This window comes from Gadus macrocephalus, chromosome 10 (genome assembly GCF_031168955.1).
Source record: "Gadus macrocephalus chromosome 10, ASM3116895v1".
Lineage (NCBI taxonomy): Eukaryota > Metazoa > Chordata > Actinopteri > Gadiformes > Gadidae > Gadus > Gadus macrocephalus.
Window position 1 is genome coordinate 13,792,403 of NC_082391.1, and position 17,001 is coordinate 13,809,403.

The 17,001-nt window shown below is 42.9% G+C and overlaps 1 protein-coding gene across 42 annotated transcripts in view; it reads right to left on the reverse strand.

Annotated features, from left to right (window-relative positions):
• LOC132465763 (protocadherin gamma-C5-like) overlaps positions 1 to 17,001 on the reverse strand; it is a 284,228-nt gene that overhangs the window by 37,720 nt on the left and 229,507 nt on the right. For 2 of the 42 annotated variants that reach the window (XM_060062561.1, XM_060062538.1), the window contains exon 1: positions 8,007 to 10,944. The exons of 36 other annotated variants lie outside the window; for them this stretch is intronic. In XM_060062561.1, coding sequence (XP_059918544.1) covers positions 8,007 to 10,406 — 2,400 coding nt within the window. In that variant the 5' untranslated portion in view covers positions 10,407 to 10,944. 4 more of the 42 variants (XM_060062563.1, XM_060062541.1, XM_060062565.1 and 1 more) reach the window with 4 other exon arrangements.

Here is a 17,001-nt window from a genome sequence, read left to right on the forward strand (position 1 = left end):
TCTGTCTATCTCTCGCTTTCTCACACACTCTCGCACTCTCTCTCTCTGGCACTCTCTCTCTCTCTCTCTCTCGCACTCTCTCTCTCTCTCTCTCTCTCTCTCTCTCTCTCTCTCTCTCTCTCTCTCTCTCTCTCTCTCTCTCTCTCTCTCTCTCTCTCTCTCTCTCTCTCTCTCTCTCTCTCTCTCTCTCTCTCTCTCTCTCTCTCTCTCTCTCTCCCTCCATCACCAATCCCTGCTTCCTCTCTCTTTCTCTCATTCAATCATGTGCACGCACACATACATAAGAGTGAATACATTTCAAATAATTTAGATCTTAGGCCAGTTTTACCCATCAAAACAATGTAAAAGCATATGTTGCTATTATCAAAGATACAATTACAGTGTTTATCTTTCCGCTGCCAATGCAAATTATTTACGGGGACAATTAACACGGATGTGAGATAGACGACGGTCGAATATATTATTACATTATTATATATTATTATTATTATGCAATTATTCAGTGTTAACCAGTTGAACCCTCATCTGCTTTGAGTAAAACGGGCGACAGGGGGAGCAGTAGAGAGTCAGCGTGAGAGACGGGGAAAGGGAAAGGGAGGGGGGAGCGCGGCTGCCTCACTGAGAGAAACGGAGCGGTTTCAGCACCACGCGGGTGGACAGCGCCACACAGGCGGCGGAGCAGTGCCCCTGCACTCTCTCCGCTGTCACTGCACAAGGCACGCGGAACCTGCCTCACAAAGGCTCTTTCTCAGTGACCCAGTATCAGTATGGCTGCTGATTACTTCATATATATATATATGTGTGTATATCAATATTACACAATAAAATTGCAATTAGAAAAATAAATATATACCATTCAGGCTTTTAGAAAATTTTACCCTCCATAAAAATACACAGTGCTAATTGGTTAAAATGGCAAATTTTGTAATATCTCAAAAAAAGACAAAGCATTGTCGAAAATATTTTTATTCTGAGATGGTAAACTGAATGTGCCGGTTCCATGATTGAAAGTGTAGACGGACGAAAAAAATAAAAACACTACTAATACTAATAATATGATACTAATAAAGACATGATGTTCAAGAGGGAAAAGATAGCTTTATGGACTTCAGGACAAATACACATTTGTGTATTTTGTGTAGGCATGCCATCCCCATGTAAAGTGTAATCCCGACCAGGTATACAATCCAATACTTGAGTCAAATGTATCGTCTGACCCCAAGTACTGAAATACCTTCATTAGAAGGCATACTGCTTACGTTTTTGTAACATATCGGTTAAAGATTTCAGTAATACATAGAACCTCATTATTCTCGTGAAGCACCCACTTGCTCGTGAACCTAGTGAGGATAAACAAATTGCTCCCCGGCTCGGGATGGGGTGAAATCATCAAGAGACCCAAACGCAGCTGTCCAGTGTTTGTTCAGCCTCAGGAGTGTGTGTGTGTGTGGGTGTCAGTCTGTAAGTGTCATCAGGGGTATTGACATTGGCAAAAACATTGAGCCTATATATGAATAAGCTTATATTTTGGCTAAATACTTTGTTTTCTTTGTTAAAATGGTCTGCCTATAATTTCAAATTCTGTTCTTCTAATATATTTGTCTCAAAAGACATGCTAATCATGCTTTTCAGAAAAATAATTATATCCCAGCACCCCAACCTATTATAATCCCCCCATTATAGTATTGAGCCAAAACACATTTTGATGTTCAAATTGTGATGGAGCACTTTTTGTTTGTAGCATTTCTTTGTGTGAAACTGAAGGTTGCTTTTAAACCGAAACTTTGGTTGTTGTGCGCTTGTCAGTAACGTTTGCCATGCGTATGTGTATCTGTGTTTTAACTCAGTTAGCAGAGAGGATGTGTCTTACCTTGTTTGGAGAGACAGGGACGTAACAGGCGGTAGGAGAGGGGAGGCAGGAGCAGGAACAGACAGGAAGGGAACATGGAAGAGAGAGAACAAAAGAGAAAGAAAGAGATATCGGTTAGATTGGTGATCCAAAATATAACGTTTGTTTGGAAGGGGCTGTTCACCATCATACTTACCTGCTTCTTCATCCACTGTGAAGGGGGATCATTTTGTGGTGATGTGGAACTATGCCTATGGTATATGCTACTGGTCTGATTCTATGTAATTATAATGTGTTGTGTTTTTAAACTGTAAAGCCTGTGAGCAACCAAACCTCAATACATTTTTTTTAGGAAAAGCTTAATGAAACAATAGTACAGCACATTTGAAAAATACATCACATTAAATATAGAAAGATAAAAAAAAAGAAAAAGAGGAAGAGGGAAAAATAAAAGTATTGACAAATTGAGGGAAATAGTATTAAATGGGTACACAAATGCATATGGAATGAGATAAGGAAGGATAGATGGATGTGTTGTTTTGTGCTAATTCAATGTATTGTGCTAATTCCAGAAAATTATGATTACAGTGGTGGCTTAAACACAAATAAAAACATAAGAACAAACACAGAGTTATTCTTCGTCCATCTGAGCAGTAGCCTGTGGAATAGCAATATGATGACCTCATTGGAATAAACATCATGCTAGATGGGCTGAGGTTATTTGAAGGTCAGTGCAGGGGGTCAGAGACCATAGTAAAGGAGCCAAAACACAGCCCGGACCCTGAAGCGGGCACTACCCTATAGCGACAGCAGAGGGCCTATAGGAGAGGCAGGGTCGGCTGCCATGCCTTATTAATGAGCTGGTCACATGCTGTGATGCATTGTGCATCTCAGAAAAGTGTGTGTGTGTGTGTGTGTGTGTGTGTGTGTGTGTGTGTGTGTGTGTGTGTGTGTGTGTGTGTGTGTGTGTGTGTGTGTGTGTGTGTGTGTGTGTGTGTGTGTGTGTGTGTGTGTGTGTGTGTGTGTGTGTGTGTGTGCTCATCCTTTAAGACAAAGCACAGCAGAACACCTAAAAGGCTGCTTCTCCCACAGATGGGGCTTGCCTTTCTTTACCATAAGACCATGGTTTTACATGATCTTGATGTCATGTGACTGCAGTCTAGCAGTAATAACAATAAGGCACTTTATAAACCATAACACATCCAATTCACGTAAAGAACATTTACCAAATTAAAACATTTCTAGATACAAAGACAAGCATAATAACAGTAGGTATCCAGAGATACTCTGTGAATACCTAATAACAGTACACTAACGATTTCCTCACAAAAAAACAAACAAAACATGTGATTGTAGATATGAAAATACGCCATTATATACACAAAGGAGAGAACAGGTCAATTTCCCTTTAAACTCCCCCCCCCCCTCCATGCTCACAGCACAGCCCCCCCAATAGCACAGATCTCCCACTCTCCCTCCCCATCTCCCACCAACCCGGCCTCGAGCAACAAGACCATGCTATTCCTAGCAAGAACACAGGGGGGCTCCTCCCTTCTCTACACCAACACATACGGGGGCTTAGCACACTTCCGGCTACGCTTGCTGCTGCCCCCCCCCCCCCCCTGTGCCACTCGGAAAGTGGTACAATCCTGCCAGTGAGTCAGCTTGTTGCTGTGGCAACAAGGCCCACCTTGCTTCCTGGAAGATATCGATGGAGGAAAAAAAAGAGGGCTAGGAAAAAAGATGGAGGATGGAGAATTGGATTTGACTCGCAGACTCCATGATATCCAAAAGACCTGCCCTGTGTCTTATGTATATGAATACAGTTAATGGTGATCTGGTAAAGGTCATTCATAAGCAATGATGTTTCATACGATATGATAATAAAATAAAATAAATGGTTTTATGGATGAAATGGATAAAAGAGGCAAACTAGCTTTGTAGTAAACCTGATGGGGCTAGCATGGACTCAGAATTGAACAGAATAAGGCAATGCATTGCTTGGTAAGGAAAATAAAGGATGTGCTAGTGTTAGCTCTCTCTCTCTCTCTCTCTCTCTCTCTCTCTCTCTCTCTCTCTCTCTCTCTCTCTCTCTCTCTCTCTCTCTCTCTCTCTCTCTCTCTCTCTCTCCTCCTTTCTCTGCAGCAGTGTGGTGCAGCTGGAGAGGGGGAGGGGAAGGATGCAGAGAAATAAATGACATCAGGAAGGCTGAACAAGGGAAAGGGACTGACTCAAAGCAAGAGTGTCTTTTGCACCAGACCGAGCAGTAAAACTAGCAGACCTACACAGTAACACTCGTGCAGTAACACTGTATGCAAAAACACACCATAACCATATGGTGTACGTTCACATAGGTCATCTCACTATAATGGTAAAGGATAATATATAATGGTCAGAAATGGAATGTTAAATATAATAATTTGATAAAAACCCAAAGTCATAATGTTTGTGAGCCTGATTTGACACTGTGGGAATAGTATGAAACAGAGTGAGAGAATCACTTGCTTTCTGATTGCAGCACAATCAAGGACAATTAGTACACACACACACACACACACACACACACACACACACACACACACACACACACACACACACACACACACACACACACACACACACACACACACACACACTCTCTCTGTTTCAGAGGACAATGAGTTCACAACGTATTGCCTATTCCCTGATTTGTATCGGCCTATCATCATGTGTGTGTGCATGTATTTGTATCTTTGCCTCGCAGTCCCACTGCTCTAACTAATCCCTGGTGTAATCCTTTCTGAAATGATCAGACTGGACAGACTTCCACAATCCCACTTCTACTGAAACCAACCTATACACAACAAACAAAGGCATCTGCTTTATATTCAAAAGTTCTCAATATTTTCTATATTCTGAAAGCCTCGCTTAACATTACTACCTCTGATGGGAACAATTTAAATTAGCTCCCAAACTACTACTACAACAAACCCCAAAAAACAACTCTAGAAAGGATATGTTCAGACCTAGTTACCTTACATAACCCTTAAACACATTAGCATTCCCACAATCAAAGGAACGCCACTGGCAATCTCAACCACAAGCTCTAAAGATAAAGAAAACATAAAGGAAAAGGAAAAAAAGCATCATATTGAGATGGGGAGAAGAACCACCATTTTAGAATGACTCAGGGTCACCCTGGACTTTCTTGTATGGAGAAAAATAAAGACCAGCTGATAGCAGAGAAGACATCCTCACAGGGAAGCATTGGAACAGTTAAAAAATAATGCATAATGCAAGGCTTAGGAGACCTATATATGTTCATGACAAGCCAGGTAACGTAACACAACATAGCCTATAACATCAACTTGTATTGTTTGATGTCTGTAACTCATGATTAGGTGCACATCCACATGAGCTCAATATGAAATTATGAGGATGCTTAGTGTCATTAGCTACTAAAACATAAATGATGAGTAGAAACACAGCGACAATGTAAAGCTCAACAAGGCCCAGCCAGGGAAGAGAGTGGAACTGCCACAGTACTGGAATCACAGCTCTACAGACCTCAATATGTGTCCCCTACTCCATTTAGCCCATGACGTTGTTGACAGTATTAGGTGCATATGCACGCGCATCTGTGTATTTGTTCAAAGCCACATAACTGACATCCCGGTCAAAACACACACAAAGACTGGTAAACAAACTGAAGAAGGCGGTAAAAAGCCTTTAGGACCAACATGTGGGACCTGTTGTTCTTTTAAACTTTTGACCTGTGGCACATCAATTAACGCGCAAAAAGTTAACTTAATAATTGCTACATTGATCTGCATCCTGGAGCAAGCCATTGCATTTTGAGTTATGTAATGAGTGATGTTGCTTCTAGTGTTTATAAGCAAATATGATGCGTGGACACATGGTCTGAATTAAAACTAGAAAACAGGATGAAACCTTTAGATGACTATGAACTTTGACCCCCTGTGGGGACACTTTTAACCACAAGGGTTTACAACCCTCAGTAAAAACCCTTCACAAGCTAACAAATCATGGGAACCTGCGACCCAATGATTGGAGCGCAGTCACAACAGGTAAAGCACACACATGTGCGGCATTAGTGTCGTTAAAACCAAACTCTCCAGGGGCTCCACAGCACGTCTCACTTCCTGCCCTCTGGTGAGTGTTTACGAGTGCCCCGCCCACCACTGTTCCCTCATGGCAAAATAAAGTTACAAACAATCACAATCCCACGGATAAAACACACAAACAGACACAGACACACGCACGCGCACACGCGCACACGCACACGCACACACGCACACGCACACGCACACACGCACACGCACACGCACACACACACACACACACACACACACACACGCACACAGCAAATGCATTTCATAGTACAGTCCATGTGCTTCTCAAGGCACATGCCATTCTGATATTGTCAATTAGCTTAAAACACAGTCAAATACAATACGCTCCTTGTTTCAAGCCACACAAGGAAGCATTATTGTTACTGGAGGCATTTGCTAGCATTGGCAAGTTTCACGCTCCACTTGAGTAGTCTAGTAGATATAAACACATCTAGGATACAACAGCAGAAACCTATTTCAAACCAGGATGTGTTACATGAAGGGAATGAGGGTGTGGTGTATTCAGCCCCATTCAGAGTCACTGTCATCAAGGGCTTCTGTCTTACATGCAGCTAGATGGCCATATACTCTGGTCTAATTCTGGACTGACTGCTATGAGCCTGATCTTCACTGTATTATCACCCTGTCCCAGTTCCTTACGCAACTGTACAGCAGAGCCTTCTTTCTCTAATCTCATTCCCTCTCTTTTCATCCCTCTTTCACACCACAAATACATCCTGTTATGGACCTTCCTGTCAGTCCCAAGCACCCATGCTACACACATGACACCCCCATAACCCCCCCCCCAAACAAACACACACACACACACACACACACACACACACACACACACACACACACACACACACACACACACACACACACACACACACACACACACACACACACACACACACACACACACCCTCACACACACACTCTCTCCTATTTCCTCTCTAACAGCAGACAAAGGTAGAGAGAGGCTGAACAAAATGGCTCCCTAGCATCGCCAAACACGGATGCTGCGCTGGGGATGGTGGAGGCTGAACCAGCTACAGCGTGTCTCTCTTCCCCTCCCCCTCCTGCTTCTCCTCTCTCTGCCTCTCTGCAACAACTCCCTCCCACCCTCCCCCTTTCGCAGGCTCTCCATCACGTCTGCCAACGTTCTCTCCCTAGCCTCACCCTTGCATCGTATTTACAGCCTTCCTCCAGCTTCCATCTGCTCTATTCAATCTATATTATTACTGAAGGAGGATTTCTATAGTTCTTTTCGTTACACTCTGGTTCTCTCAGTGCAGGCTTCATAAAATAATAAGTATAGAAAGAGGGAAAATGGCGGCAGCATGTAAAGCAGGGAACTAGGTCATTGAATCTAAAGTGCACCGTGTGTGTGTGTGTGTGTGTGTGTGTGTGTGTGTGTGTGTGTGTGTGTGTGTGTGTGTGTGTGTGTGTGTGTGTGTGTGTGTGTGTGTGTGTGTGATACGGTGTGTTGTCCATGGGTACGTGGAGGAAATGTTCCACTGCAGTGATGCTTCAGCATGGCTACACGCCTCAATGCAGCAGCTCGCCTCCACATTCATAACAGATCAACGTGCACAACGGTGCTCGTTTAGAATTGGAAGAATACACACAATGATATCCCATAATAGACTACATCTGTTCAATGTAGAACATATACATTCTGCATTTGATATATACAGGACCAACCGAATAACACATGTGTATTTAATATGTACTCAGTTCCGTATCTAAACCAAACACTGGCATTCACCCTATTAAGATGCAAGGCATTTAAAAAATGTTCAAACATTGTTAAACTAACGTCAGGATACAACCAGGTAGCCACCACAGCTCTGTATACTTTTAAAGTAACTGAGCAAGAACAACAAAGAAAAAGCTGAACAAAACATAGTTCTGTATTCATAGTTCTTGTATGGCTGCTGGCTTTGAAGATGTTTAAATGGCCTAAAGGACTCCTTATCACTCTGACCACTACAAACAACGCCATTGGCAAACTAACTGTGGAGACATCTGTGAGGTCTCACCTCTGTTATCAAATCCATGGAGTGCGTTGTAGACCTGGACATAGTCTGAGGGACATCGTGGTCCCGGTTCAAGGTGCTCTGACTGAAGGGCCGGGCACACTCGGTCAGCTGACTCTTGCGAGACTCAGTCGTTCCACAAACTTCGTAATTGAACGCGTGCTTCAAGGTACCGGTCCCTACGTCAGCATAGAGAGGCGGGTAACACGGAATAACCGGAAGATTTACACCTGATTTGTAAAGGTGACGCTCAAGCCTCCATCTGTAGATTTTCACTGATATGATCACCACCAAACACGTGATGAAGAGAAAGGAAACCACAGCCAAAGCCAAGACCAAGTAAAAAGTCAGGTTGTCATTGTACTCCTTGTCGTGTGTAAAGTCAGTGAACTCCGAGAGCACTTCAGGGAAGCTGTCCGCCACCGCCACGTTAACAATGACTGTAGCTGAACGAGAGGGCTGTCCGTTGTCCTCCACTATAACAGTCAGTCTTTGTTTCACAGCATCTTTATCAGTGACTTGGCGGATAGTCCTTATTTCTCCATTCTGTAAGCCCACTTCAAACAGCGCCCTGTCTGTGGATTTCTGTAGTTTATAGGAGAGCCAGGCATTCTGTCCAGAGTCCACATCAACAGCCACCACTTTAGTGACCAGATAGCCCACATCTACTGAACGAGGCACCATTTCAGCCACCAGAGAACCACCAGTCTGGACTGGATACAGAACCTGAGGGGCGTTGTCGTTCTGGTCCTGGATCAGTATTTTCACACTCACATTACTACTGAGGGGAGGAGAGCCTCCATCTTGTGCCTTAACACTAACTGTAAACTCTTTTCTTTGCTCAAAGTCAAAGGATCGCATGGCCATTATCTCCCCACTCTCTGCATTCATTGAAAAGTAAGCTGATGTCAACATTTCATTAACCCGGTTATCATTAAGGAAATACGAAATGCGTGCATTGTTTCCAAAATCGTTGTCGTTGGCTTTGACAGAGAGCACTGACTTCCCAGGCAAGTTATTTTCACTGATGTATGCAATAAACGACTGTTGTGAGAATACTGGGGTGTTGTCATTGACGTCCGATATTTTCAGAGTAATTGTCTTGCTGACAGAGAAAGGGGGGGATCCGTCATCAGTGGCCGTCACTGTTATGTTATACTCTGGCACTAGCTCACGGTCCAAAGCATCGTCAGTCACCAAACTATAGAAATTAGATGAGGTCGGCTTCATTTTGAAAGGTAAATCTGGGCTGATGAAACACTTAACCAGACCATTTTTACCTGAGTCTAAATCTTTGATATTGAACATTGCTATGACTGTCTCTGGCGCAGAATCTTCCGGTATGGGATTTGAGAATGATATGATATTAATAACTGGCGCATTGTCGTTGACATCAATTACATCAATCATTATCTTGCTTGTATCTGTTAATCCACCTTTATCTTTGGCTTCTACATCAATTTCATAATGTTTAGCTTTTTCATAATCCAATACCCCATACATAGTCACTTCCCCAGTATTGATGTCTATATTAAATAGAGACAATGCACTGTTGGTATTTTGAGAGAAAGAATAGACGATTTCTCCATTTGTCCCTTGATCTATATCTGTGGCGCTGACTTTTAGAATCACACTACCTTTCAACGCATTTTCTGGCACATTCACCATGAAAACGGGTTGACTGAAAACAGGAGCATTATCATTTGCGTCCATTACAATAACGATGATTTTAACCGATCCCGATCGTTGAGGATTTCCACCATCAAATGCTGTCAATATTAATTTATGCTCGTCTTTTTTTTCCCTGTCTAGTGACGTCTCCAGAACCATTTCCACATATTTTGAACCATCGGGGCGAGAAAGTATGTTCAATTTAAAATGATCCGTAGGAGTTAATTTGTATGTTTGAAGCGTGTTCAATGACACATCAGGATCTATTGCACTATCAAGCGAAAAACGTGATCCCTTCACAGCCATTTCGCTGATCTGAAAACGCATCTCTTTCTTAGCGAAAGCAGGGGCGTTATCATTTATATCAAGAATTTCCACATCTATACGATGCAGCTCCATTGGGTTATCTAATATAATCTGAAAATGTAAAGAACAGGGAGACAATTGACCGCACAGGACTTCTCTGTCTATTCTCTTGGCGACAACTAACGTCCCTTTGTCCGAATTCAGCCCGATGTAGTCACTATCATCCTCGGTAAATATACGGGCACGACCGGATGTCAGTCTATTAACATCCAAACCGAGGTCCACAGCGATGCTCCCCACGACGGAACCCGTCGACATTTCCTCGGGAATTGAGTAACGGACCTGCCCGAGCGATGCATCAGCAACATAAAGGAAAAGGAACAGCGGAAAGAACACCCCTTGTAATCCACGACCATGAAGATTCATTCTTTTAAAATCCACGTGAAAGCTGAAGTTAGGAGATCAAAAATAGCCAATCACACAACGAGAAATGGTTAAGAGTTATTCAAAAACAGTTCCTTTGTCAGTGTAATGACTGATACGTGGTAGGCCTACAGTGTTTCAATCTGTGAGGTAAAAGGGGGACTCACGAAAGTGATACCACCATCCTCTAACTAATCCACAGTGGCACCTAGGGACGTAAAATAATACTGCAACAATCAACCACAAATAACATAATACAGAGAAGACATGATGATAGCGATAAAATTCACATATTTTTACCTTCCATGGTGCTGAAATGTTTGATGACAAAATGCCTATCTTTTTTCAACAAATATAGGAGGGTTTCACGTGGTATCAAATAATCAGAGTGTTTCCCAGCCTTATCCCCATTATAATAAGACAAACGGGTTGCTTTGTTATTCTACAGTTTTTGGTCATTAAGTACAAAGATGGCGGCTTGGAAACTTCAAAGGATATCATTGAAACCTTCCTATACACTCAATGTGTCTATTATGAAATATCCAACCTCTAGTGGAGAGTCTGGTTCATCCAGGATGCTCTTTTCACTCTGTATTCTCTGCATGGTCCCTGTAGAACTGGGGTCCATTATCAGAACGTTCTGACTACCAGCGTTGCCGAACTTACAGTCACTCTTCCTGGAGTCAGTGGTCCTGCACACCTCGTAATTGTACACGTGCTGGAGAGTCCCTGTCCCCAAAGTGTCTGAGTACCGTGGTGGATAATATGGGATCACCGGGAGATTGGAATGATACAGGATACGAGACTGTCTCCATCTGTAGATTTTCACTGATATGATCGCCACTAAACATGTGATGAAGAGAAAGGAAACCACAGCCAAAGCCAAGACCAAGTAAAAAGTCAAGTTGTCATTGTACTCCTTGTCGTGTGTAAAGTCAGTGAACTCCGAGAGCACTTCAGGAAAGCTGTCCGCCACCGCCACGTTAACAATGACTGTAGCTGAACGAGAGGGCTGTCCGTTGTCCTCCACTATAACAGTCAGTCTTTGTTTCACAGCGTCTTTATCAGTGACTTGGCGGATAGTTCTTATTTCTCCATTCTGCAAGCCCACTTCGAACAGCGCCCTGTCTGTGGCTTTCTGTAGTTTATAGGAGAGCCAGGCATTCTGTCCAGAGTCCACATCAACAGCCACCACTTTAGTGACCAGATAGCCCACATCTGCTGAACGAGGCACCATTTCAGCCACCAGAGATCCACCAGTCTGGACTGGATACAGAACCTGAGGGGCGTTGTCGTTCTGGTCCTGGATCAGTATTTTCACACTCACATTACTACTGAGGGGAGGAGAGCCTCCATCTTGAGCTTTAACACGAAACTGAAAGTCTTTAATCTGCTCGTAGTCAAAAGAGCGGACAGCATGTATAACTCCACTGTCAGCACTAACAGACACATAGGAGGAGACGGGCACGCCGTTTAAAGAGGAGTCCTCTAGTACATAAGAGACACGGGCGTTCTGGTTCCAGTCTGCGTCTTTTGCGTTCAGTGTGAATATAGAGACTCCTTGGACGTTGTTTTCTACGATATATCCTTCGTATGATTTTTTAAGAAAGACAGGCGCGTTATCATTCACGTCTAGGATCTGAAGGGCGATTGTGACGCTGCTTGAAAGAGAAGGCACTCCCTCATCAGAACACGTCACACTGATATTATAACCGGACTCTTTCTCTCTGTCTAAATCACTGTCCGTCACTAAGCTGAAGAAGTTGTTAGATGTCGACTTCAATGCAAAAGGAATGTCATCGTTTATGGAGCATTTCACTTTGCCATTTTCACCTGAATCTGCATCTTCTATATTGATCATGGTGACGACTGTGTTAGGTTTAGCGTCTTCTGATATAACATTGGATTTGGACATAATGTGAATATCAGGTGTGTTGTCGTTCACATCAATGACGTCTACGATTAACGTACAAGAGTCTACCAGCCCTCCCTCATCACTAGCGCGTATATTTATCTCAAATGTTTGAGCTTTTTCGTAGTCAATATTGCCGTTCAATGTCGCATCACCATTTTCTTCATTTACTTCAAATTGTCCTAAGGTGTTACCTGACATACTTGAAACCGAGTACGTTATTTTACCATTTTCTCCGTCGTCTGCATCAGTTGCAGTAACTGTAGTGACGATGGTGCCTAACGGAGCGCCTTCTTTAATAGACGCTTTGTAAACCGACTGGGTGAAAACGGGAGCGTTATCATTGGCGTCTAAAACAGAGATCAGGATCTGCATTGTTCCAGACATCTGCGGCTCACCGCCATCGACTGCCGTTAACACTAAAGATAGGTGTTCATGTTGTTCTCTATCGAGAGGTTTCTCTAAAACCATTTCGATGAACTTTATATGACCATCTTGACTGTTTAATTTCAGAGCGAAGTTATCTGTTGGTTTTAGGACATATGTTTTTAAGCCATTCGTCCCGACGTCAGAATCTTTTGCCATGTCTAAAATGAATTTAGCTCCAATTACAGCGGACTCACTGATTTTAAACTTCACGTTGGTTTTTTGAAAGAATGGGGCGTTGTCATTCACGTCTGTAATCTCGATATTTATACTGTAGAATTCCATCGGGTTTTCTAATATGATCTGAAAATGGAGCGTACAAGGCGTCGTTTTTCCGCAGATGGCCTCTCTGTCTATTCTGTCTTTGATAACCAGGACTCCTCTTTCCCTGTTCAGCTCGACATATTCGATGCTGTCACGTGTAAAAATACGGGCTTTACCTGACTTCAGTCTCTTCACATCCAAACCTAAATCCTGTGCTATATTACCGACTACAGAGCCTTTCGCCATCTCTTCAGGTATTGTGTAGCTGACCTGTCCGAGCACCGAGCTGAGACAGAAGATCCAGATAAATAGAAGCCATCCGACGTAGTGTCCCATTGTTCTTTCCCCAGTGTCGTTGTATTCTTAATGAAAACGTAAAGATCACTTTTAGTCTTTGATATTCCACAAAAGATCAGCCAATACACGTCGAAAACAGCTTACATGTTGAACAAAAGAATCAAAGAGCGATCCTGCTTCACGGCGTTTCGTGTCATTGTAAAATGCAATGCGCTCGTCCATAGACGGGAAAATAATAAAACCGATATGATGGGAGGTACTGCGAAAGATGGCCTTTAACTGGGACATTCTGGCCTATAGCGGCCCTTAGAGTCCAGAAGGCAAAATTACAATTCATTTTAATGAAACAATTGGTAGATTGGAAAGGTAATAGGCTAACGATATATGTGATATAAATGATGACAAGGCAGATGCAATTGTGGAGCAAACTGGACTTTTCACATGTTACAAAGAACTTAATAGATTAAAAAACCTTGAATATACGTTGGGATGATGTGAAGCACAAATTTAGTATTTGAAAAGGCCTTCAGTTGAAAGAATAAAAAAATTAGAAAGTTAGAAATAGCTTTTCGATTCATGAAGTCAAAACAGTAGCTGTCCATGGTGCTAGACGTGAGTAAAATTATGAACTCATACAAAATAGAACAGTCTGTCAGTAATTTCTAACCTCAAGTGGAGAGTCTGGTTCATCCAGGATGCTCTTTTCACTCTGTATTCGCTGCATGGTCCCTGTAGAACTGGGGTCCATGATCAGAACGTTCTGACTACCAGCGTTGCCAAACTTACAGTCACTCTTCCTGGAGTCAGTGGTCCTGCACACCTCGTAATTGTACACGTGCTGGAGAGTCCCTGTCCCCAAAGTGTCTGAGTACCGTGGTGGATAATATGGGATCACCGGGAGACTGGAATGATACAGGATACGAGACTGTCTCCATCTGTAGATTTTCACTGATATGATCACCACTAAACACGTGATGAAGAGAAAGGAAACCACAGCCAAAGCCAAGACCAAGTAAAAAGTCAGGTTGTCATTGTACTCCTTGTCGTGTGTAAAGTCAGTGAAGTCCGAGAGCACTTCAGGGAAGCTGTCCGCCACCGCCAAGTTAACAATGACTGTGGCTGAACGAGAGGGCTGTCCGTTGTCCTCCACTATAACAGTCAGTCTTTGTTTCACAGCATCTTTATCAGTGACTTGGCGGATAGTTCTTATTTCTCCATTCTGTAAGCCCACTTCAAACAGCGCCCTGTCTGTGGCTTTCTGTAGTTTATAGGAGAGCCAGGCATTCTGTCCAGAGTCCACATCAACAGCCACCACTTTAGTGACCAGATAGCCCACATCTGCTGAACGAGGCACCATTTCAGCCACCAGAGAACCACCAGTCTGGACTGGATACAGAACCTGAGGGTCGTTGTCGTTCTGGTCCTGGATCAGTATTTTCACACTCACGTTACTACTGAGGGGAGGAGAGCCTCCATCTTGAGCTCTAACAAGGAACTGAAAATCTTTAATCTGCTCGTAGTCAAAAGAGCGGACTGCATGTATAACTCCACTGTCAGCACTAACAGACACATAAGAGGAGACGGGCACGCCGTTTAAAGAGGAGTCCTCTAGTATATAAGAGACACGAGCGTTCTGGTTCCAGTCTGCGTCTCTCGCGTTCAGTGTGAATATAGAGACACCTTGGACGTTGTTTTCTATGATGTGTCCTTCGTATGATTTTTTTAGAAAGAAAGGCGCGTTATCATTGACGTCTAGGATCTGAAGGGCGATTGTGACGCTGCTGGAAAGCGTAGGCACGCCCTCATCAGAACACGTCACAGAGATATTATAACCGGACTCTTTCTCTCTGTCTAAATCGCTGTCCGTCACTAAGCTGAAGAAGTTGTTAGATGTTGACCTCAATGCAAAAGGAATGTCGTCGTTTATGGAGCATTTCACTTTGCCATTTTCACCTGAATCTGCATCTTCTATATTGATCATGGTTACGACTGTGTTAGGTTTAGCGTCTTCTGATATAACATTGGATTTAGACATAATGTGAATATCAGGTGTGTTGTCGTTCACATCAATGACATCTACAATCAATTTACAGGAGTCTACCAGCCCTCCCTCATCATTATTACTTGCGCGAATATTTATCTCAAATGTCCGCGCTTTTTCGTAGTCAATATTGCCGGTCAATGTCACCGCCCCATTTTCTTCATTTATCTTAAACATTCCTAATGTATTACCTGATTTGCTTGAAACTGAGTACGATATTTTACTATTATCTCCGTCGTCTGCATCAGTCGCAGTAACCGTAGTTACAATGGTGCCTAACGGAGCGCCTTCTTTAATAGACGCTTTGTAAACAGACTGGGTGAAAACGGGAGCGTTATCATTGGCGTCCAAAACTGAGATCAGGATCTGCATTGTTCCAGACATCTGCGGCTCTCCGCCATCGACTGCCGTTAACACTAAAGAGAGGTGTTCATGTTGTTCTCTATCGAGTGGTTTCTCTAAAACCATTTCGATGAATTTTATGTCACCTCCTTGATTGTGTAATTTAAGGGCAAAGTTGTTTGTTGGTTTTAGGATATATGTTTTTAAGCCATTTGTCCCGACGTCAGGATCATTTGCCATGTCCAATATGAATTTAGCTCCGCTTACAGCAGACTCGCTGATTTTAAGTTTCACGTCGAGTTTTTCGAATACTGGGGCGTTGTCATTCACGTCTGTAATCTCGATATTTATACTGTAGAATTCCATCGGGTTTTCTAATATGATCTGAAAATGGATTGCACAAGGCATCGTTTGTCCGCAGATGGCCTCTCTGTCTATTCTGTCTTTGATAACGAGGACTCCTCTTTCCCTGCTCAGCTCGACATATTCGATGCTGTCACGTGTAAAAATACGGGCTTTACCTGACTTCAGTCTCTTCACATCCAAACCTAAATCCTGTGCTATATTACCGACTACAGAGCCTTTCGCCATCTCTTCAGGTATGGTGTAGCTGACCTGCCCGAGCACCGAGCTGAGACAGGAGATCCAGATAAATAGAAGCCATCCGACGTAGCGTCCCATTGTTCTTTCCCCGATGTCGTTGTATTCTCAGTTAAAACGTATAGATCCCGTTTCGTCTTTGATATTCCACAGAAGATCAGCCAATACACTTCGACAACATCTTACATGTCTGACAAAAAAACAAAGAGCGATCCTGCTTCACGCTGTTTCGTGTCCTTGTAAAATGCAATGCTCTCGTCCATAGACGGGAAAAGAATAAAACCGATGTGGTGGGAGGTACTGCAGAAGATGGCCTTTAACTGGGACATTCTGGCCTATAGCGGCCCTCAGAGTCCAAAAGGCCCAATTGCAATTCGTTTAAATGACACATTAAGTAGATTAGACAGGTAATAAGCCTAATAAATAATGTGACATTAATTAAGACAACGTTCCTTTGGCCAAAAACATTTCTGGAGCAAACTGCACTCATAACATAATCCAAAGACTTGAATTCTTTAAAAAATATTTAAACTGGAACATATATTGGGATGAAGTGAATAATGGAATCTGTGTTTGAAAGGTCTAGCTAAAGGAAGAAAACGGTAAACAAGTTAGAAAAAGCCTATCGATTCACAACATCAACACAATAGCTGTCCATGGTGCTGGACATGAGGAAAGGCTGATTAATACAAAATGGAACAGTCTGTCAGTGATTT